Source organism: Haplochromis burtoni, unplaced genomic scaffold (genome assembly GCF_018398535.1).
Source record: "Haplochromis burtoni strain Fernald_Lab_line unplaced genomic scaffold, NCSU_Asbu1 Contig_901, whole genome shotgun sequence".
NCBI classification, from domain to species: domain Eukaryota; kingdom Metazoa; phylum Chordata; class Actinopteri; order Cichliformes; family Cichlidae; genus Haplochromis; species Haplochromis burtoni.
Window position 1 is genome coordinate 80461 of NW_024583262.1, and position 18344 is coordinate 98804.

Sequence of the window (18344 nt, forward strand, 5' to 3'; positions counted from 1 at the left end):
ATGAAAACTGTTTCTAAATCTTGATCCTGGCCCTTACCCATCATTATGTCTTTGGAGACAGACTGCAGCACCACTTCCTCAAACATATTTTCTATCAACAGAAAACGCGAGAAGTCCTCAAAGATTAGCTCCTTGAAACGAGGCAGCTCCTAAGGAAACAGAATTCAAATAAGACCAGGATGTCGTTTCTAGCACCAATCCTTTTAGTTGGTCAGCAGGTGAGGCTGAAATCATAACTCTCAAAAATGCTCTTTAAATGCATCCTCAACTCTTTTTTTTTTTCCCCTCATAAAGACGACATTTATGTGCTCCCTGTATCCTTAATGACAAGTCAGTATTTTATCAGTAAAGACATCTTTTGATGACCATTGCAGCAGTTTTTGGGATAGTCCAAATGTTTGCAGAAGAGGAGATCCCCCTCTCTAACTTCTAGTAGACAGTCCTTTTGTTCTCTGGTCAGGGCTGAAATATGATTGAAAACTGCTCAGTTCACAAAAAAGCTTCAAGCATTACTCATGGCAAAAGTTCCTTTTAGAAACACGTCTGCCTACTGTGCAGCCATTTAACTACGCTACCTCTTTTTCCACCGACGTGATTCAGTGATTGTCGCTAGTTCTGGTGCCAGTTCAAAACCTGTTCTTTAAGTGATTTATGAGAACTTGTCTTCTAGTTTGGAAACTGAACGCTATTGTGAGACAAAAATTAATCACTGAATTTCTTTTGATAGTCATGGGACTGGTTCTAGATTAGACACAAGCATCATATTGATAAAGTAAATAGGATGGGGAAACAGGATGACAACAGGTTTTTTATTTTTGTTTTTTTCCCTATGATATTTATGCCTTTTTTTCCCCTCAAATGTACATTTGCTGCTGTGGTGATTCATAGGTACTAAATTTTCTACTTTTGCAACCCACTCATATATTGTATGCCACTTGTGTTTTATTATTTACAGTTTTTATCCTTCAAATCCCATAAATTATATGTAATTATATGTAAGGAAAAGTTTGTAAGACAGTTCATTCACTTTTATTTCAAGTGTTACTCACAGGTGAGCAGGATGGCGCGAGCTGCTGCAGCATGTAGGGGATGATGATCTGCAGCAGAGCCTCCCTGAAGAACTTCTTGCGCACCGTGCTGCTGTCATAGTCATATTTCTGACAGGAAAAACCAGAAACACAAACATAGCTTAGGGACATGAATTACCTTGAGCGATTCAGACCTTTCAACACTTATTCTGTGCTGCTGTAAAATCCTCTCCTCTTTAGACAGTCATCAAATTAACCTGCTTTGAGTTCATTTGAACTTTGATTGACTCAAACATCATTAACACAAACAGGTTTTTCCTGGAATATCTAATCTGGAAACTGTGACCAATATAAGAATCATTTTAAAATATATATATACATATATACATATATATATATATATGTATTTGACCGTCTCCTCTTTTGATCTTTCCATGTGTTCGTGTTTTACCTTGAGAACTCTGTCCTGGCATCTCTGGGTGAGCTTGCACATGTCACTGTCTCCCTGGGCCTCTAACGACTGGTTAAGCAGCTGTTCAAATGTGTACACTGCATTGTCCATTTGCTGTCAAAATGAAATCATTATAAAAAGGTTAGGTGTGCCACAACTCAGATTCAAATTGCATATTCTTTTTTTGGCCAGCAGGTGGCGGTAGACAATTCAGCAGAGGTAGTGTGGATGCTGCTGTATTATAGCTTACTGAGGAGCAGGGAGTGTTGTCAGAGAGCCTGACAGGAGTGTGTGATTAAAACTAATATTTCCCATCATATTACAGAGGAGGCTTGTTGCATCTTACCTCCCTCATAAGGATCTGAGCCCTGCTGATGAACACAGATGGACTGGAGACGTCGAACCTCTGCTGCAGTCCCTCCAGGTTGAGCTCTTCCACCTTCTCGTAGCAGCTCTGCATTTTCACTGGATGGAAGGCAAGCATTGACAGCCTTTCCATGTTCTGAAAGAAAGAAAGAGAAGAGCAATGTGGTGAGTGCAACTGACCCAAGGAGAGGGAAAGCTAACAACAACTTGGCTGACTTCTGATTTAGGATAACGCAGGTTGGACATGCCTTTTCAGGCACTAACCTCTCCCATTTTTTCTTTGCCCCCTCCGTTGAGTGAGTTCTTGCTTATCTCCACCATCTCCCTGAAGAAAACATCCCTGACCTCGGCAAAACCTCGGCTAGTGGGGTCCATCAGCGCCTCCAAAATGGAGTTGATGTAGGGCTGGATGTTGGTCCGCAGGATCTGCTCTGCTTTTGGCAGCACTAGAGCTGCACAACAGAAGCAATAGAAGGATGGAAGAAGGGGTAAAAAGTAGTTAGTTACTGAAGCTTGTAAACAAGCGACGCATGCTGATGACAAGAAAAACAAAGGTGTGGCACAGACTTCAAATGAGCTGTGCTAGAAAGTCACAACAATATCAGAGATATTATTTGGTCGTTGAAATGGTTGGTATGCATGTGGTGACATTTAAGTAAACACACTAATGCTGCTTCCATGGAAGGGCCACACCTTTTGTTTTTATGGTTTTCTACCCAGTGTAACGCAATCCAACTGCAGATGCTAAAAAATATAAATATAAAAATAGATCATAGCTACAGTTACACCTGATGAAGCCATGCATAAGCCTCACATCCCTTACATAACCCTTTGTTATTTTGCTCAGTTGATTTACAAAGTCAGAAATGGCCTTTGCAGTGCTGGTGAAGGAATGCAGTTCCTCCACTCAGTGGGAGCTCAGTGGGAAATGGTACACACGAAGGAAACAACCAGCCTGCGCCAAAGACCGGGTACTCTGCTGCTTTAGAGCTCAGCACGCCAAGCAATATGTAAGTTACAGTGGGCAAAACAAGCTGTGACAACAATGTGCAAACGCCAGAAGAAGTGGAAAATGCCTGCTAAGGAGGGAGGTTTAGTTACAGAGTTACAGGACCTGTTACTAAATGTCCAAAGAGGGTTTTCAGAATTTTGAGCATGCGGTGATCAGACTAATCACTCCTCTCTGCCAAAACCGCTGATTCAGAGAATCCACAGCTACATGTCACTGAGTCAAATAGTGGGCGAACAATAGAGCACACATCTGTGATCGAGGGGGTTACGTGTCAAGTCACAGCGAGTACCGAGTGAACCATTTTCAACAGCATCCTGCATACACACGAGTGAGGATGTAAACTGAGGCAGTGTACGGAAATCTAGCTGGGGTACTTTTTATGTCTGTGGCAGCTGAAACTGGAATATCTTCCTGCTGATACCTCGGATCTTGCTGCTGACATGTTCTTTAGACGTGATGATCTGGTCCATATCGGTTCGCAGCCTGGCGTCTAGTGGGCCTCTCTGGGCCTCGCAGGCTTCAACCAGAGCTTCGTACTGCCCGGTGGTCTGAGTCAACACCTGCTTGTACACGGCATCCGATATCTGGAGGAGTTCAAGAGCATAAATGGATTGCACTGGTTGACTTGTGTGTTTTTTTACAAGTTTACTGTACAGATTGACAGAAACTCACCAGCATCCAGTTCTTCTGCCTCTGCTGCATCTTCCCCTTCAGGCGAGGGACGATCATGTTTCTTATGTCAGGGTGAAGGGTCTCCATCACCAGATTAGCCAAAATCTGCGCACACACAACACGTGGAATAAACGCTTTTAGATTTATAATTAGATTGACTTGCAAAAATTTCATACTATGAGTAATGAAATCATCTGCCTGTCCACAGCTAACAGGATGATATAGTTACTATATGCCAACCAGCTAAAGCAAAACAAAAAAATAGAGCCTAAAAATAAGCTCCTCTTTCCTGTATGGCTACATGAACACAGTGGGACACTGGGAGGCAGGAAGGCTGCTTTTACTGGCACTGCCCTCACAACTGACAAACACTCACGAAGCTCAGATCCTCCATGATGCTTTAACTAAGCTAAACTAAATATTTGGTGATGGCTATGTTGCTGGGTAATGAACAGCCAGACAAAAGCAGCATAGATTTTCCACGCAGTGGGCTTTACAAATAACAGATATGTTGTAGCCTGAAATCCAGCAGCGTTTTTTTTCTGTAGTATATTTGCTCTACTGATTGCTGATATGTTATCCTTCACTGTATAACTTGACTTTAAATGGCCATAAAAGCCGACCCTATTCAACCTCAAACAGGCTCACTGATATCAAGATTAAAATGAAAGTTATCCTACAGCAAGCATTAATGGAAAGTAAAGGTCTTTGTTTTTTCTGTCGCAATAACTGTTCAAACTGTTAACTGTTATTTCAACTGCTGTTCTGTCTGCGTCTTTGGTTAAAATGTGGGATACAAATGCAGTCACATATAAAGTGCGACACCAGATCAGATGTAGCCCGAATTTCATAAACCAGAGCTAGATGAGGCAGTCAGAGTCAAAATTTTGGTCTAAAGCTACATTTAGACCAAACATTTGATGTTATTTGGGGTGTTATTCCATGTTTGTCTCTATATTTACTGTAGTAGGTTAAAATTGGATATTTTTAAAGGGATACTGCCAAAAACTAGCACTAGCACACTGCCAGAGAAATATTTGAAATACAGTACAAATAAAAACCCTCATAGCTAGCCTAGACATATACCTGCAATTAGTTACCATGGTAACTCTGGCCCTTTTGTGAAAGGCCTTGAATTTAAACCACTAAAGCCCTGCCCCTCTGATTTGATCCTTCATGCTAATCTGCTGTTGCTAACGTAGCATTTCATTGAGGAGTTAGTCCACCAGCAATATGAGTATACTGCTGGAGGCCTGTTCTGTGGGAGAACGAGTTTGATGTTCTGGCTGTATCACCAGTCAAGTTTGAACGACACCTGGAGGGGATTTTTAGGCTCTCTGTGCCTCCATGAGTTCAACAAGGTCAGTAAATGTTTGCTTGCAAACTGTATTCATTGCCTCTGTTTGCGTTTGTAGGCCTGCAAGTAAACCATAAAGCTAACAGCACACACCACTAATAACAATGACAATGGCTCAGTTATGGTCAACTTATATTTCCCCAGTGAGCCTGTTTCATGCTTTATGGCTTGTTAATGCCGCTTCCAGCTACCTGTGTGCTGCATTCACTGCTTGTTGTTTTCACACAGCTACTTGGATTGTTTGAATATAATGAGTGTTGGGGCAGATTTTGTCACCCCGCCCCCCCCAGACATTTCCTACTGGCTCAGTGACAACACTGGTCTTAAGTAGAAGTTAATGTTTTTAAGTTGCTTTAGAAAATTCAAACAGCCCATTTAGCATCAGGGTGCATGGCTTTTATTAGTGGAAGGTTAATCTTAACCACAGAGGTACTGGTGAGTGTTTGCTTCATATTTTCCCTTATAATAAATGTAAAAGGCCAAGCTATATAATGGGAATCAGAAAAATGATTGACTACATCTCAATAAATACCCTGGAGACATAACCCTGCCATCTGTTTCAATTAAGAAAACATTTGAACCCATACAAAGGATTCCTTTGTATTACCCATGGTGCTCCATCTCTACTTGGAAATTAGGCCTGAAAACATTGAACTTTACATAATGGAACAATGAGGAAATTTTACCTGGAGGCACTGACTCTGCAAAAGGTTTTTTTCAGAATTATTTTAGTTGGTTTTTGTAGCAAAGGATAAAAGTGGTTGCATAAACTGGCTGTATTTCTCTCTTAATTCCCTCTAGATGTTTATCCAAAGTATTTGTAGCATTACGTGCATGAGCCTTAATGCCAGCGTCTCTGTTAGACTGAAATAAAAGGAACATTTGGCCCCTTAACAGTAGAAAAGCCCAACCTACATCTATGTCACATTTCTATTCAGTGTCCATGTGGCATGGAGTAAACACTGTAATGTTCAGGAAAACTAAATATTAAACTGACATTCAGACTGAAAGTGTTTATAGCTAAAAGGTGGCTGCCATAAACACAGGGCTGTACTCGGCTCTGGCAAAGACTGAGACTAGGTCCTTGTAATTGCTGGTATGTGGGTTGAGGTGTTTTTGGATTTGTGTAGGTGCATTCTTGCTCTCTGATGTGAGGAGAGGGTGTGTGTTTCATTCGTCATCGTGGCCTCTCAACAGCTTCACCTATAGCCCTGACCTGCACTCTGAGCTACTCGCAGAGAAAGATGAATTGCTCCTGAAAATGTCTTTTAACCATAACCTGCAGCAGTCTTGTTATTTTGAGTTGGTGTCAGAGCAGCGGCACAGAAAGAAATTAAGGTGTGGCCCCGGAAAACTGTTCCCTGACAGAATCTGCGAGCAGAGTTAAACTTCCTGAAATGAGGCGCTTATCATTCATTCTTTGTGCCCCGGCTGGAGTTTTTTTCACATGTATTTATGTTAATTTGACATCCACAAGCAACGTCAGCCACTGGTAAAGGGTTTAGATACCCAGGTTGTGGCATTATGTAGTGCACAAAAAGTTTATGATTACAGGTCAGCATTTTCAGCAGTTAGTTTCTGTGTTGCCTGACTTGACAAAAGCCATTTTAACAGAAATGATTTAAAAAATAATCCCCCCTCATCGAAACACCGGATTTTTGGGGGCCAAATAAAACTGTGGGATAATGTCTGACTTGGATTAGTCAGCCAGGTATATTGACTGCTGCCCAACTGCATTTTGTGACTCATTCAGCATTTTTAATCTATTTAAGAGAAGGATCCCCACGATCCACTTACTAGTGATTAAGCAGTTAGCCTCAGGCCTACATATTTTCCCTACTGCTAGTTACTTTTGTGCCAGTCTTCCACATCCTCTCCATAAACAGTCTTATAGGCTTCTTGGACTGCCAGTAGTCCTTGTTCTGTTTCCCAGCACATTAACCAGTTCTGTGTGTTGAAGGTTCTGGTCAGAGTGGTACCGCAGTTCAAAGTGACTCTCCAGAGCAGAACAAGGCCTTTAGTCTATCTGCTCACACTATTTACTGTCACAAAGTATATAAAATATCTATAACTCATTGTAGGTGCTGTGGAAATGTGTATGGTATTGCGATTTATTTGTGATTAACCTGTGGTGGTGTTCCACACATCATATCCCAGGTCCCGTATTGTCCTCGGGCTTGTCTGTGGAGTCTCACAGCGTCGGTGAATGCCGGCGTCTTAACAGTGCAGTTCTCCGGCAGACCTGTCGGGGGCAGGGAAGAAATGGGCAAAAGTTGAGAAACAAGATATCATCCTTTCTCTATTCATGAGAATACTCAGCAGACTGAAAAGTGTCTTAGTAATTGGGTGCTGGATGATGTCTTTGTAGTGCAGAATAAAGGGTGTGGTGCTGCTTTATCGCAACAGTTTCTGCAACACCAACAAAAACTGTTTCCATCACATCTGAGTCACTCTGTGGGACAGTCTGGGAGCCTAATTTTGGTCAGCGGTATATTCAGTCACGGTTCCTGGAGTGTGTCATCTCTCAAAACAGGAAGTAGCTGGTTTGTTGAAGGACAGATTCATATGGTTGCTATAGTTACTACCCCTCGCAGTTGACAGGACAATAGAAACGGCTCAGAAAGCACTCGGCCACATGCGTGCATTTTTTAGGAAGTTTGTTCTTATCTTGTAGCTGGTGTGATGAAAATACACCCGGAGCTGAAGTCAAGCGCGGCTTCTCTCACTTATTGTCAAGGAGCATAAAAGGACTGAGTGCGGAAAGTCATGAATCCCACACAATAGTATAAACAGGTGTGTGGAATAAAACATCCCTGTAATTAGCAGCTTGTTATTCAGAGCAGTTCTCCCTTTCAATAAAAGTAACCAATGTTTCAGTTGTGTTTTCTCTGTTGGCAACAAGAAAGAAGCAGTCCTTTGTAATTAAGGAAGTGATTTACAGTTTGTTTTTCCAACTAGGCTTTCATTAAAATTACATATTGTAAATTTCTGTCTTTAAAAATACATTCAAAATGTCACAGAATGTTTCATTAAAACAGAATGTGAAGAACCAACTGCTGTTACTTTGTCAAAAACACCTATGTTGACAAGATATTGGCTAAAGTTGTGCTACAGCTTGGCTCTGCTTTCAAGCAACACCACTTTGTACTACAACATGGTGCAGAAAATCAATGTGGCCTTTAGCCCAAGCACAACTTTTATTTCCAGAATATCCAAAGCCTGCTGTCTGCTGCTTCTGCATCATCAGTGGAGCCAAGGGCCAAGGTGTGGTGGGTTAAGCTGACCCCATTCCTGCAAGGTACTGCTTCCTGACTCGGAACATGTAAACACTTTTACTTGATTGAGCCAAGATTGGAAAAAAATACATTTAGAAAAGTATAATTTGTTCTTTTTTATGTTTTAGTTTTAAATATTTAAACATGATCAAAGTCTGGTACTATTATTTATGACAAAATCAACTAGTATTTATCACATTATTTGAAATAGATATACTGCAGTTATATAGAATTTTCTAATAAAATGATCAACCCTAAATGCTCCATGACTTTTTAAAAACTATGCACATACTAACTGTATAAAATATCTAAATATCTGTGTTGATATTTAAGTTTTTTCACCTTTTGAAACAAAGAAACTAAAAAAACTTTATAAAAATATATATATTGGATTTTAAAGTCTATCAGGTTTCATCACATTCATTGTTAAGTCTGCACAAACTTGGTGGTGTACATTAAAGGCCATGTTGTTTGCTGACACCAGTGTTCAGCTTAAGAGAAAGATCAGCTGGTAGGAAAAAATACAAGAATTTCCTCATGTTTACATGCTGACCTTTGTGCCAGTAGAATTTATACCAATAATGTTTATGATTGCAGGTTGTGCCAACTCAGCCATTACAACCATTAATATATTAAAAATCAGGTGACCTCTTAACTGTATTACTGTGTAACATTGTCAAGACCTGTCTGTGTACTCGAGCCTGTCAAAACATCTTTCTCAGTGTTTATTCCTACTGTTTCCGTGACGCTGACTTGTCTTGAAGTGTCAGTAATGAGGTAACCGAAGTAGCAAAGTGTCCTGTTCTACAAATGGATGAATGGTTTGTTAGCCCGAGCATTCCTGAGTAGTGAACTGCTGTCTGTGAAGTCTACAGTGCACAAGGCCCACCATCCCCATGTGAGTGTTTCTTCCGTGGCTGACTCAGACGAGGTTGACAAAGACAGGAAGTTACCAAGAAGGAGTGAGGAGGGGGAGGGGCAGAGCCAGACAGGAAGCATTCAGCGAACAAATTCTGATGAAAAGCTGAGGGCCGGGGTCCCTGGTTTGTTTTGGCACGTTTTAATGAGAAGTCATTGGGCACTGAAGCTAGAAGCACATTGGTGGCACTAAGTTAAGATGGCTGCGATGCTGACAGGTGGTAAGCTGTCATTAGGATGTGAAATGCAATGAAACGCTGTTTTATGGTTTACCAGACAGGTGATAACTGTCGCCATGTGGAAGAATACAATTTCTGCTGTTTTCAAGAAAGTGGTTGATTCAATGATAAACAAAAGGTTTATTTTAACTGGACAGAATAACCTCGGATGTAAAGTAATTGCCATTGAGCAGTAGGACGCATGTTAGGCTGGCGTTTCAGCTATAATTGAACAGCCTCCACTCGCCTTCGTTACACTCACAACCCACTGACCCCAAAAGACCTTCAACATCAACATAACGGTGTTGTCATTCATTTATAAGAACAGAATAAAATCCTTCTCACGGTGTCCATAAAAAGACCATTTGGATGGCCTTGACTCCAGCATCTCAGTCGCTTCCAGCTGCTGAGCGAATAACTTTGGGAGGGAGATGGGCTACTAGAATACTGATCTTCAAAGTCAGTCAGACTAAGCTGGTAAATATGGGAGGTGTTATTTCATCTGAATGCAGCACAGGTCTCAAGTTAGAGCAACTGATAGATGATTTAGTTTTGTAACTGTATCCAGAAATATTGACTAAACAGAAGTAGCAGTCATCATAGTGATTCAGTGACTCCCTCTGAAACCCAAGCTCCTCTTTTTCCGTAGCTGATGCTTGAAGTTTTCAACACTCGCCCGACAAACTCAATGATGTGCCCGTCGTTTGTCTTGTCACAATTTCATACCAAAATAATACAAATATTCCTTTCTCAGAAAATCAGTAAAGTTTTGTTGTTGTTTAGATGTGAAAAAGCATTCACAGATAAAGCAAAAAATATCTGGATCACGTTTACAATTGCAAAAAATATGATGTGATAGAGCAAAATGGATATTTTTCAAATAGACAACCCTAAATTAGTAAAAAAGACTGCTAGATTTTATACAGCAACTGTAATCATACCCATAAAATGTTAATGTGGCGATAATAACTAGCCACTTGGCCTTTTAAAGCTCAGTGAATAGCCATTGAGAGGGCCCAGGGTTGAAATGTAGGGCCCTTCTGTGTGGACTTCATGTACATGTGTGGGTTTTTCCCCCACGAGCTCCAGTTTTTCCCATTGTTAAAAACAGACTAGGGTCATTCTGCTCATCTGATCCCAGGCCATGCTCGTAGCAGTAATTTTTAATGTCAAACATTTTCACATCACGGTTAAATGAAGGTAATTAACAACAAATGGCGTTCATGATCCAGAGATGAAGTAGGGTCCTTTTTTTCTTTCACATTTCAGTTTTTCTTCTACAGCCAGCATGCTGTTGAAAGATAAAGCTGCATTCCCTTCTGGGTGATGGTTAGATAAGCGCGCACAGGTGTTTATTATGCTGCACCTGATATTTAACTGTCCCCTAGTTCAGCTTAGAGCAACTCTTCAAAAGTATAAGACACACAACTTGTGGTTACTCAATCATCAACCGGGTGACATCATACCCGCTGCCTTGGGCTTTTTTATTCTTCTTTTTTTTTTTAAAGGTACGTGTGTTTTGTTTAAATCCAGAGTAACAAACTACCAAAAGAATGACTGACAAAGCTACGATTGCTTTAACTTTGCCAAAAGTGTTTATGTATTGTGTCGAAGAGATATTAGCTGTGGTTGAACCGGGCTGTAATTTTGTGTAATACTGATCTGTACCACCAGATGGTGTAGTGAGTCAAGGTAACCTTTATTTAACCAGCATATTCCTATCTACAACTATGCCCTGGCCAAAGACCAAGCCCCTTGAGGAAATGGGGGTAGCTCAAAGAAATGGCAGTTAAATAGCAGCACACAGCTGAGAACATCTCAACCCACCCATGTGTGAAATGCTGCTGGTGAAAGTTTTACCTAAATTCTGTAGGTGGTAAATGCAAAATGTACCTCGTTAATTATGTTTAAAAACTTGCCCCAGTGTTCACTTATATGAGACGCGTTGTCACAATATTGGTAGAAACCAATAATAAAATGGCTCCCTCACTGGGACATTGGAGAAGCTGCATCTCAATACAGTCCCTAATGTTACTGTATCACAGATCATTAGATATTTCAGTACATCCTACACACAGTCTTATCTGCCCTACCTCAAAGCAAGAAATCTGAAATATGTCATGATGTCGTTATTTTTAGATCATTCAATGAGCTCATGCGAATGTGAGGCATCTGTCATCAGTCTGTCCTTCCACAATTCACAAAAGCCACCACTCCTCAAGAGCAATGGTAAGGTTTTAGTAAAATTACATTCATTTGTTCTGGGCCTTGACTTCTCAGTGATTCTAATTTCAAACTATTTGAATTTGTTTGTAAAGCCAACTGATGGCAACAAAACCTGTAACATTCTTTCTGTTCTTCACACATTGCAGGGAATTAAACTGCACATGAACTGCAATAGATCATGAACTGGATGAGCTAATGCATCCCTGACGTTCTGTTCAACTCCTCTTAGCTTGCTAACAGTAATGAGAATGCACCCCATTCAGGATGAGCAGCTAAACAAGTGCGTACCAGATGAAGTTAAAGAATAGATGGCAGGTTTTTTGCCCCCTTGGTGATGTGGTCCACTGGGACCACATCACCAGTGTGATTTTCTTGAAAAGTAAATTTGCTGCATTCCCAGTTTGTTGCCCTTTTAAAGAGAAATGTCCTGCTGGTGCCAAGAGAAAGAAGAAATATTTCTGGACAATCTGCCAGGCCAGTAAACCGCTACACATTCGCCATGTGTCTGAACCAAGCTAGATCAAGGAGTAGATTAGAGTTTCTTTGCACTGTGTGTCTGTGTACTGTGTATAAATAGCACATGTGGCAGCACTTACCACGCTCTTTTTATTTAAGGCATTTCCCCTCCCTGCCTTTCTCACCATGCTCTGGTTGACGGGACTGTAGCAGAAGCCAGGAGTTGAGTTCCCAGGCCTTCATCTTGACAAATGTGTCTCTCTTTTTATTTATTCGACAAGTCAAAGATGATCTGAGACTTCATCTTCAGACCACCGGGCTTCAGAATAAAGAGGTTTTCCAACATTTCCTTTCTTTCTTTGAGTCAAAGTGCTGCTGCTGCTGCTGCTTCCACTGACATGCATGAGTAGGATTTCCCCATATGGTGCAGACCCGTGGAACCAGCCAAACCCACAGTACAGTAAACACTCGCTGAAACATACCATCAGCTGCAGACTTCACAACCATGACTGAATAGGTCCTAACCTGCCATTTTAAACTCTTGAGGCCAGCAGCAGTGAATGCAGGAGGCCTTGCGTTTGTTCATTTTGCATGTTGGCACAGCATGATGTATGGTAACAGTGCCATGTAATCCATTATGCCTCTATTTTGAACTACATTGCATGCAGAGAAGCGCCATGCTCTTCTACTTTAACTTCTACTTTAGTTATAAACCTGGATTTATTGTTCTCTGAATTTTCCCATTGTAGGTCTGTTCCTGTTCAGTTAATTAGTCTGTGGTCTGTGGATCAGAGCAGAGGATGGTTGACTGGTTTTGGAGGCTGTGGGTGTGGAGAGTTGGCCACGATTGATGGTTCTCTAGCGGGAAGCTTGAAGCAGGCTTTGACTATATGACTGTGATTCCCTGCAGCATGGACAGCTTTCTGCAGGTCAAACAGCAACAAAACTAAACCAATTTGGGGATGAAATAATAATTTGAATTATCAGGAAATATCTTGATTTGCATTTAAATCATTGAGATGCAAAAATAATGTAAAATTATAAACTGAGATCAATGGTGATGAGATCAAAGTGCTTTTAGTTGCTTCTAACTAGTGAAGTAAAAATAAAATTCTGGATTTACACAGGGTAGTCTTCTAGCAGGTCCACCTTCAGTCATTACCACATTTTACTCTCTATGAGGATAACTACAGTGGAGTAGGGGCAGGGACAGTTCTTTCCTGAAACTCGAGGACACAGACTGTGGTTGCACACTACATTTGAGTGCATGACGTGACACCTTAAAGTGGACCTTTCATGCTCATTTCCATCCCTGTATTTTTATTCTCATACTCTTTTGAAGTAAAGATTGAATTGACCCTTTCCTCACTTTTCTACATCCTGACTTCCTGTCCTTTTTTCCTTATGACAGATTTCTTTTTGTATTCCTTTATCACTTAACTGAAATGTTGGCTTGGTTTCCTTTCCAGAAAAGCCCAAACTCTCACATTTAAGTGTGTCTTTAAAATAAATCTTTAAGTCCTGAGGTTTTAGTTTTATGCAGTTTAACTGGATGTCAGTGATGGCACCAAATTTCAACCTCATCTTATTGGCTGCCCCTCATACACTGAAGGTTTAAACAACAGCTAGGTGGCAATGCCACAGTGTGCCTTAGTTCCATGTTTAGCATCAGCCTCCACCATCGTTAAAAGTGCAGATGTATGACAGAAAATCAGGAACATAATTACATGGTGTGGGTCCCGTTTAACTTTGGAACTCTGTGATTTAAAATGAATGAACTGACAACGTGCCTGAAAGCATGCCTAGCTGCTGATTTCTTATAGTGATAGCTCAATTATAAGGGTGAATTGCCACATCCCATCTTGGTAGCAGAACTGGTGTGTAAAATGTGTCAAAGTGACTGGCGTGTAGTCACTTTAACATGTTCAGACCAGCTTTTGGTTTCATGCATGCACACGTTACATCACTAGCCTCTCTGACACACTGAGAACATCCAGCTGCTGTAGGTCCATCTCTCAGCAGCATAGTAGTATAATACTGAGCTTAAAATGCTGACCAATGACATGTGCTGGTGATGATGTCACCTGTTAGAGGAGCTGATTAGCAGGGCGCTTTGCAAATCACCCTGTTAAGGTGATGCAAAACAGTACCCAATTGTTTTATAGAAGAATTGTTAGGGCTAAAGCAACAAGAACTTTAGTGCATTCAAATATGCCTTTGGTGTGTCAGCGTGAACATTTTAACTTGTGGTTTCCGCTTATCAAAGCCAGCTGAATGGTGTCTGTGTTCCGTTAAGGACAGCTTTGCATGTAGCATCTATGCTGATACCATTTTATCCTCTGTACCGTGACTAATACGGTCTGTTTTATGCTTAATTGCCTAAATCGATCATAATTTCAAACTTGAGTACATACATGTAAACTCTACCTTCAAATATGTCAAAGAGAGACATTTAACTACTGTCTATTTGTATGACTGAATGAGAATACTAAGAACTAAAAGGGCAAAGGTCAAGACAGAAAACCATATATCCTTCTTCCCAAGCAGAGTCTTTTATGCCATCTGGTTGTCCTCAGAGCACTGAAGTGAAGCAGTATGTGTGCACAAAGCAGAAAAAACATGAATACAAGTTCACACACCCAAAGAGCAGCGAGGTTACCTTTAACAGCCACGGGGACCCTGTGCTGCTTACAACATATTCGCTAAGCCCAACCTTGGAATGTGCGGCAAAGACTCTGACACTTACTGAGCATGCCCAGACAGGCAGTGTTTGGGAGTAACAGGTGAGTTGGTACAGAGTTGATCAAAAAAGTCAGTTGCTGACTTCTAATTCCTTTTTTTGGAACAGAAGGTACAGAGAAACTAAATACATCACACGCTGGATGTATTTAAATGAATACAAATGCAAACAGCTGTGAGCATCGTACTGTGTGGTTAAGCACAACGCTTGAATTCATGCAACATGATTGGCTGGCAAAATGGTTGGCTCTTCTGCCAAGCCTGAAAGAAACTGAATCAGGTTGAGCAACTTTGTCAGCCCGGTGAGGATCTTGGCGCCATTTATTTAGTATTTTAAATTCTGTGAACGAAGTTTAGTTGCATTAATCGTGACGCAGAACTGCTTAAGTTGCATTGGATACAGCTGTACAAACTATACACACGGGTGATTGGCATCTTTCTGCTGAGTGATTTGATGCAAGTGACTTGATTATTACAGTGACACCTAATGTGATCAATGCACTCACTTACTTAAAACACAAGTAGGGACAACTTAACTGCATGCTCTGCCAACCGAGAGGATCCAAACAAGCTAGATCACTTTCAGTGCAGCAGCAAATCGTTCAAGTTTGTATTTGAAAAAAAATGAAAAATACAATCTCATCTCAAGTGAGGCACGCTGAATGTAAGACTGCATGCACGTGCAGTCATACCACAGAAACTGGTGCCCGTGTTCCTCCTGCCAATCAGAGCTCGACTTTGCAGCCAATGTGCAAATTAGCTATTGGAAGAAGGCGGGTCATTTATATCACGGTGCTTCCAAAACGTAAATCTCAAAATAGTCCTGGAAAGCTGAGTGTTGCAACACACACACACACACACACATAAATGTATTACACTGTTGTTTGCACATCCTCCAGGATGTCTCATCTCTGTCTTAATAACAATGACACATGAGTCACACTTTTGCAAGAAAGAAACTAATATGAAGAGGAGTCATCCACCCTAATTAAACAATCCTTTCACTGTGAAATGAAATGCTAAAAGTGCCAACAGTGCTGTATCCTCCAGAACACCATAAAGCTCAAACAAAAACTATAAAAAGGATCTCAGTGAAGGCAGCAACTGTATTGTAATGTCTTAGTGGGGAAATTTCTCATTTAACAATGAGTTTCAGTTCAACTTATTCATTAATTCATTCTAAATAGTGACATATGAGTTACAGTGTTTGGAAACTTGAGGCTAACTACAAATAGTTCACAAATGAATTGGGGCAGCAGCACGTTGGTATAGGTTAGCTTTAGTTAACTAGTCTTCCCTGTAGCTGCGTTTCCTCAGAGTACTCGAAATTCTTCTGACATGCATGTTGAGGCGTAGGACATCCAATTATTCTAAACTGGCAGTAGTTGTGTTTTTCTGTCTTTTGTGGCTTTGTGTTAGCCTTCAAGTTGTACACACACGTTGTACCTATCCATTTCCTTAAGGCACAAAGTAATTGGAATGGGACTTTGGGGGTTGACCTTGTGCTTAAGCATGATTTGGCAATATTCTTTAGAAAGCATAATGTAGAAATTTGATAATGTGCTAAAAAATGATATGGCAATACTATGTGATACTCTGCACTTCAACCATCAAAAATAGCCTAGAAAACAAACCAGAAAGCTACTTTTCTCTCAAACATAGAATTGTTTCTCTTGTGTTTCTAATGTTGTCTACTATTTGAGCGTTTCAGATGCTCATCTTGACTGTAAATGATGCACAGAGTGTAGATCTGATCCAATGGCAACAACATTTACAAAACAGATACACCCCATTCCTTCAGCATTTCATGTGCACAGATCGACCTGCTCACTCAGATGGCATGTAAAAGCTTCACACTGTGACACACACCCTCATCGGAACTGCCAACAAAGGTACAGAGGAAGCGAGGTTTGCCAAGGTGGAGAGAGAGAAACACTGCTCATGCTCAGAAGATGTACATATGATCCGAATTGCATTAACTTCACACAGCCTCTGGCTTTCTAGTCATTTCTGTCACTTCCGATTTATGTGCTGCTTTGTGTTTGCATTGTTACCATTGTTACTGTCTCTGACGCAATCCTGCAGCACAGCGTGCCACTTCTTCTGCTCCTTCTCAGTCATCACACAGAAGTAGTGGTGGCGGGCGTATGGGTGCCACAGGATGAGGGGGAACCCGGTTGCACACTTGATGAATGGGTTACTGCCCACTTTGGCCTTGACACCTGCAATGGACCAGATGATGAATTGAGATTTCAAAAGCACTTTAGGAGAGGGAAATAATGATGTTTAATATTACTATAACAATCCGACAAACTGTGGAGGGGGAAAAAGATACTAATGACATAAGTATTTATTTTTGTAGACACGCTAATCGTGTGATAACTTTCCACCATTATAGATGTACGGACAATCATGGTCACATTATAAGGTTAAACGAATAAGGTCCCAGTCCCACAGACTTATAGTCGAGTCAATGACTCCTGGGAAACCCCAGTTGCTAGGCAAAAATGTGTATTCCCCAACAAGTTAGAAATACCTCTTTGCACTTGCTCTGGCTGCTAGCAGATTGCTGCAGTTGGCTAGTTTGCATTGAATACGATGACTCACCTACAAATGCTCACCAGCAACTCTGGGCGGTAGTGAAACTGTGAATGGAGCAATGCAAACTAGAAATAACATTTTGAAACATGTTGGCTGCAAGGCTGAGACACACTTTTGAAAGTGAACTTTTGCACTTACTACCATGTGGTCTTACTACCACTTGGCTAGTTAGCATGTATTTGTGGACAAATCTGCACCTTCAATAAAAACTATGGTCACAATCTGCTAGGGACGAAAGCAATCATGAGGTTTTTGGTACAGCACTGCTCCTTGAGACTGATTTTACCTAGTGACTGCCAGCAGCCTCCAGGAAGCACTCACCAAGCAGATGGTGGATTCACTTTCTTTTTTTTTTCTTTTTTTTTTCATATCTACAAGCCATGGTTTTATTATGTCCAATGTGGTGGACAACTCTTAAACAATGTGGGCATAGCACCACAAAAACCCAAAGAGAGAGTCATTTTGAGCCCTTTGCATCTTAAAAGGGGCTTAGTCATTTCAGAATTTGATGACTAACAACTGTATATTGTGTGTTATTTTCTAACCTGGCAGACTTTTATTAATCAGCTCCATGTACTCCTCCATTGACGTCAGGGCCTTGTACCCGGCGCAGTTGATGGTTAATTTTGGGTGCAGTCCCCGTTCGTGTGCCTGTTGGTGGTGAAATGGTTTTCATGCAGGTGACCAAATTGTCTAACCGGACATAAGTCGAGTGCCGTAAGTAGCTTTACTCACAGCTTTGCTCTCATAGAGGTTTATGGTGTAGTCCTTGGGCACAAAGACAAAACGATTCCTCCATTTCCGATTCTCCTCCAGGTACTGAAACAGACTCCCTGAGAAGATGGTGCAACCTGCCAGAGGGTCCTGAAAAATGCAAACGCACACACAAAAGATTGCATGCATTACTGTACCTTAGGATACAAACTCTAACAGGTGTGTATACTGTGCATTATTGAGACAACTGGGTGTTGTTACAATCTCCCATAACTAATCAACTTGACGCTTAACAGGTTTTTCCAAACGTG

The 18344-nt window shown here is 41.0% G+C and overlaps 1 protein-coding gene across 1 annotated transcript in view; it reads right to left on the minus strand.

The window, feature by feature from the left end:
• niban2a (niban apoptosis regulator 2a) overlaps nucleotides 1-18344 on the minus strand; it is a 29803-nt gene that overhangs the window by 3001 nt on the left and 8458 nt on the right. The window contains exons 3-13 of the mRNA XM_005950938.3: nucleotides 18055-18183; nucleotides 17865-17970; nucleotides 16773-16940; nucleotides 7013-7128; nucleotides 3530-3634; nucleotides 3279-3441; nucleotides 2110-2297; nucleotides 1826-1981; nucleotides 1480-1593; nucleotides 1050-1157; nucleotides 38-149 (exon numbers count right to left, since the gene is read on the minus strand). Of these exons, the coding sequence (XP_005951000.1) occupies nucleotides 38-149; nucleotides 1050-1157; nucleotides 1480-1593; nucleotides 1826-1981; nucleotides 2110-2297; nucleotides 3279-3441; nucleotides 3530-3634; nucleotides 7013-7128; nucleotides 16773-16940; nucleotides 17865-17970; nucleotides 18055-18183 (1465 nt within the window). The remainder of the gene's footprint in view (nucleotides 1-37; nucleotides 150-1049; nucleotides 1158-1479; nucleotides 1594-1825; nucleotides 1982-2109; nucleotides 2298-3278; nucleotides 3442-3529; nucleotides 3635-7012; nucleotides 7129-16772; nucleotides 16941-17864; nucleotides 17971-18054; nucleotides 18184-18344) is intronic.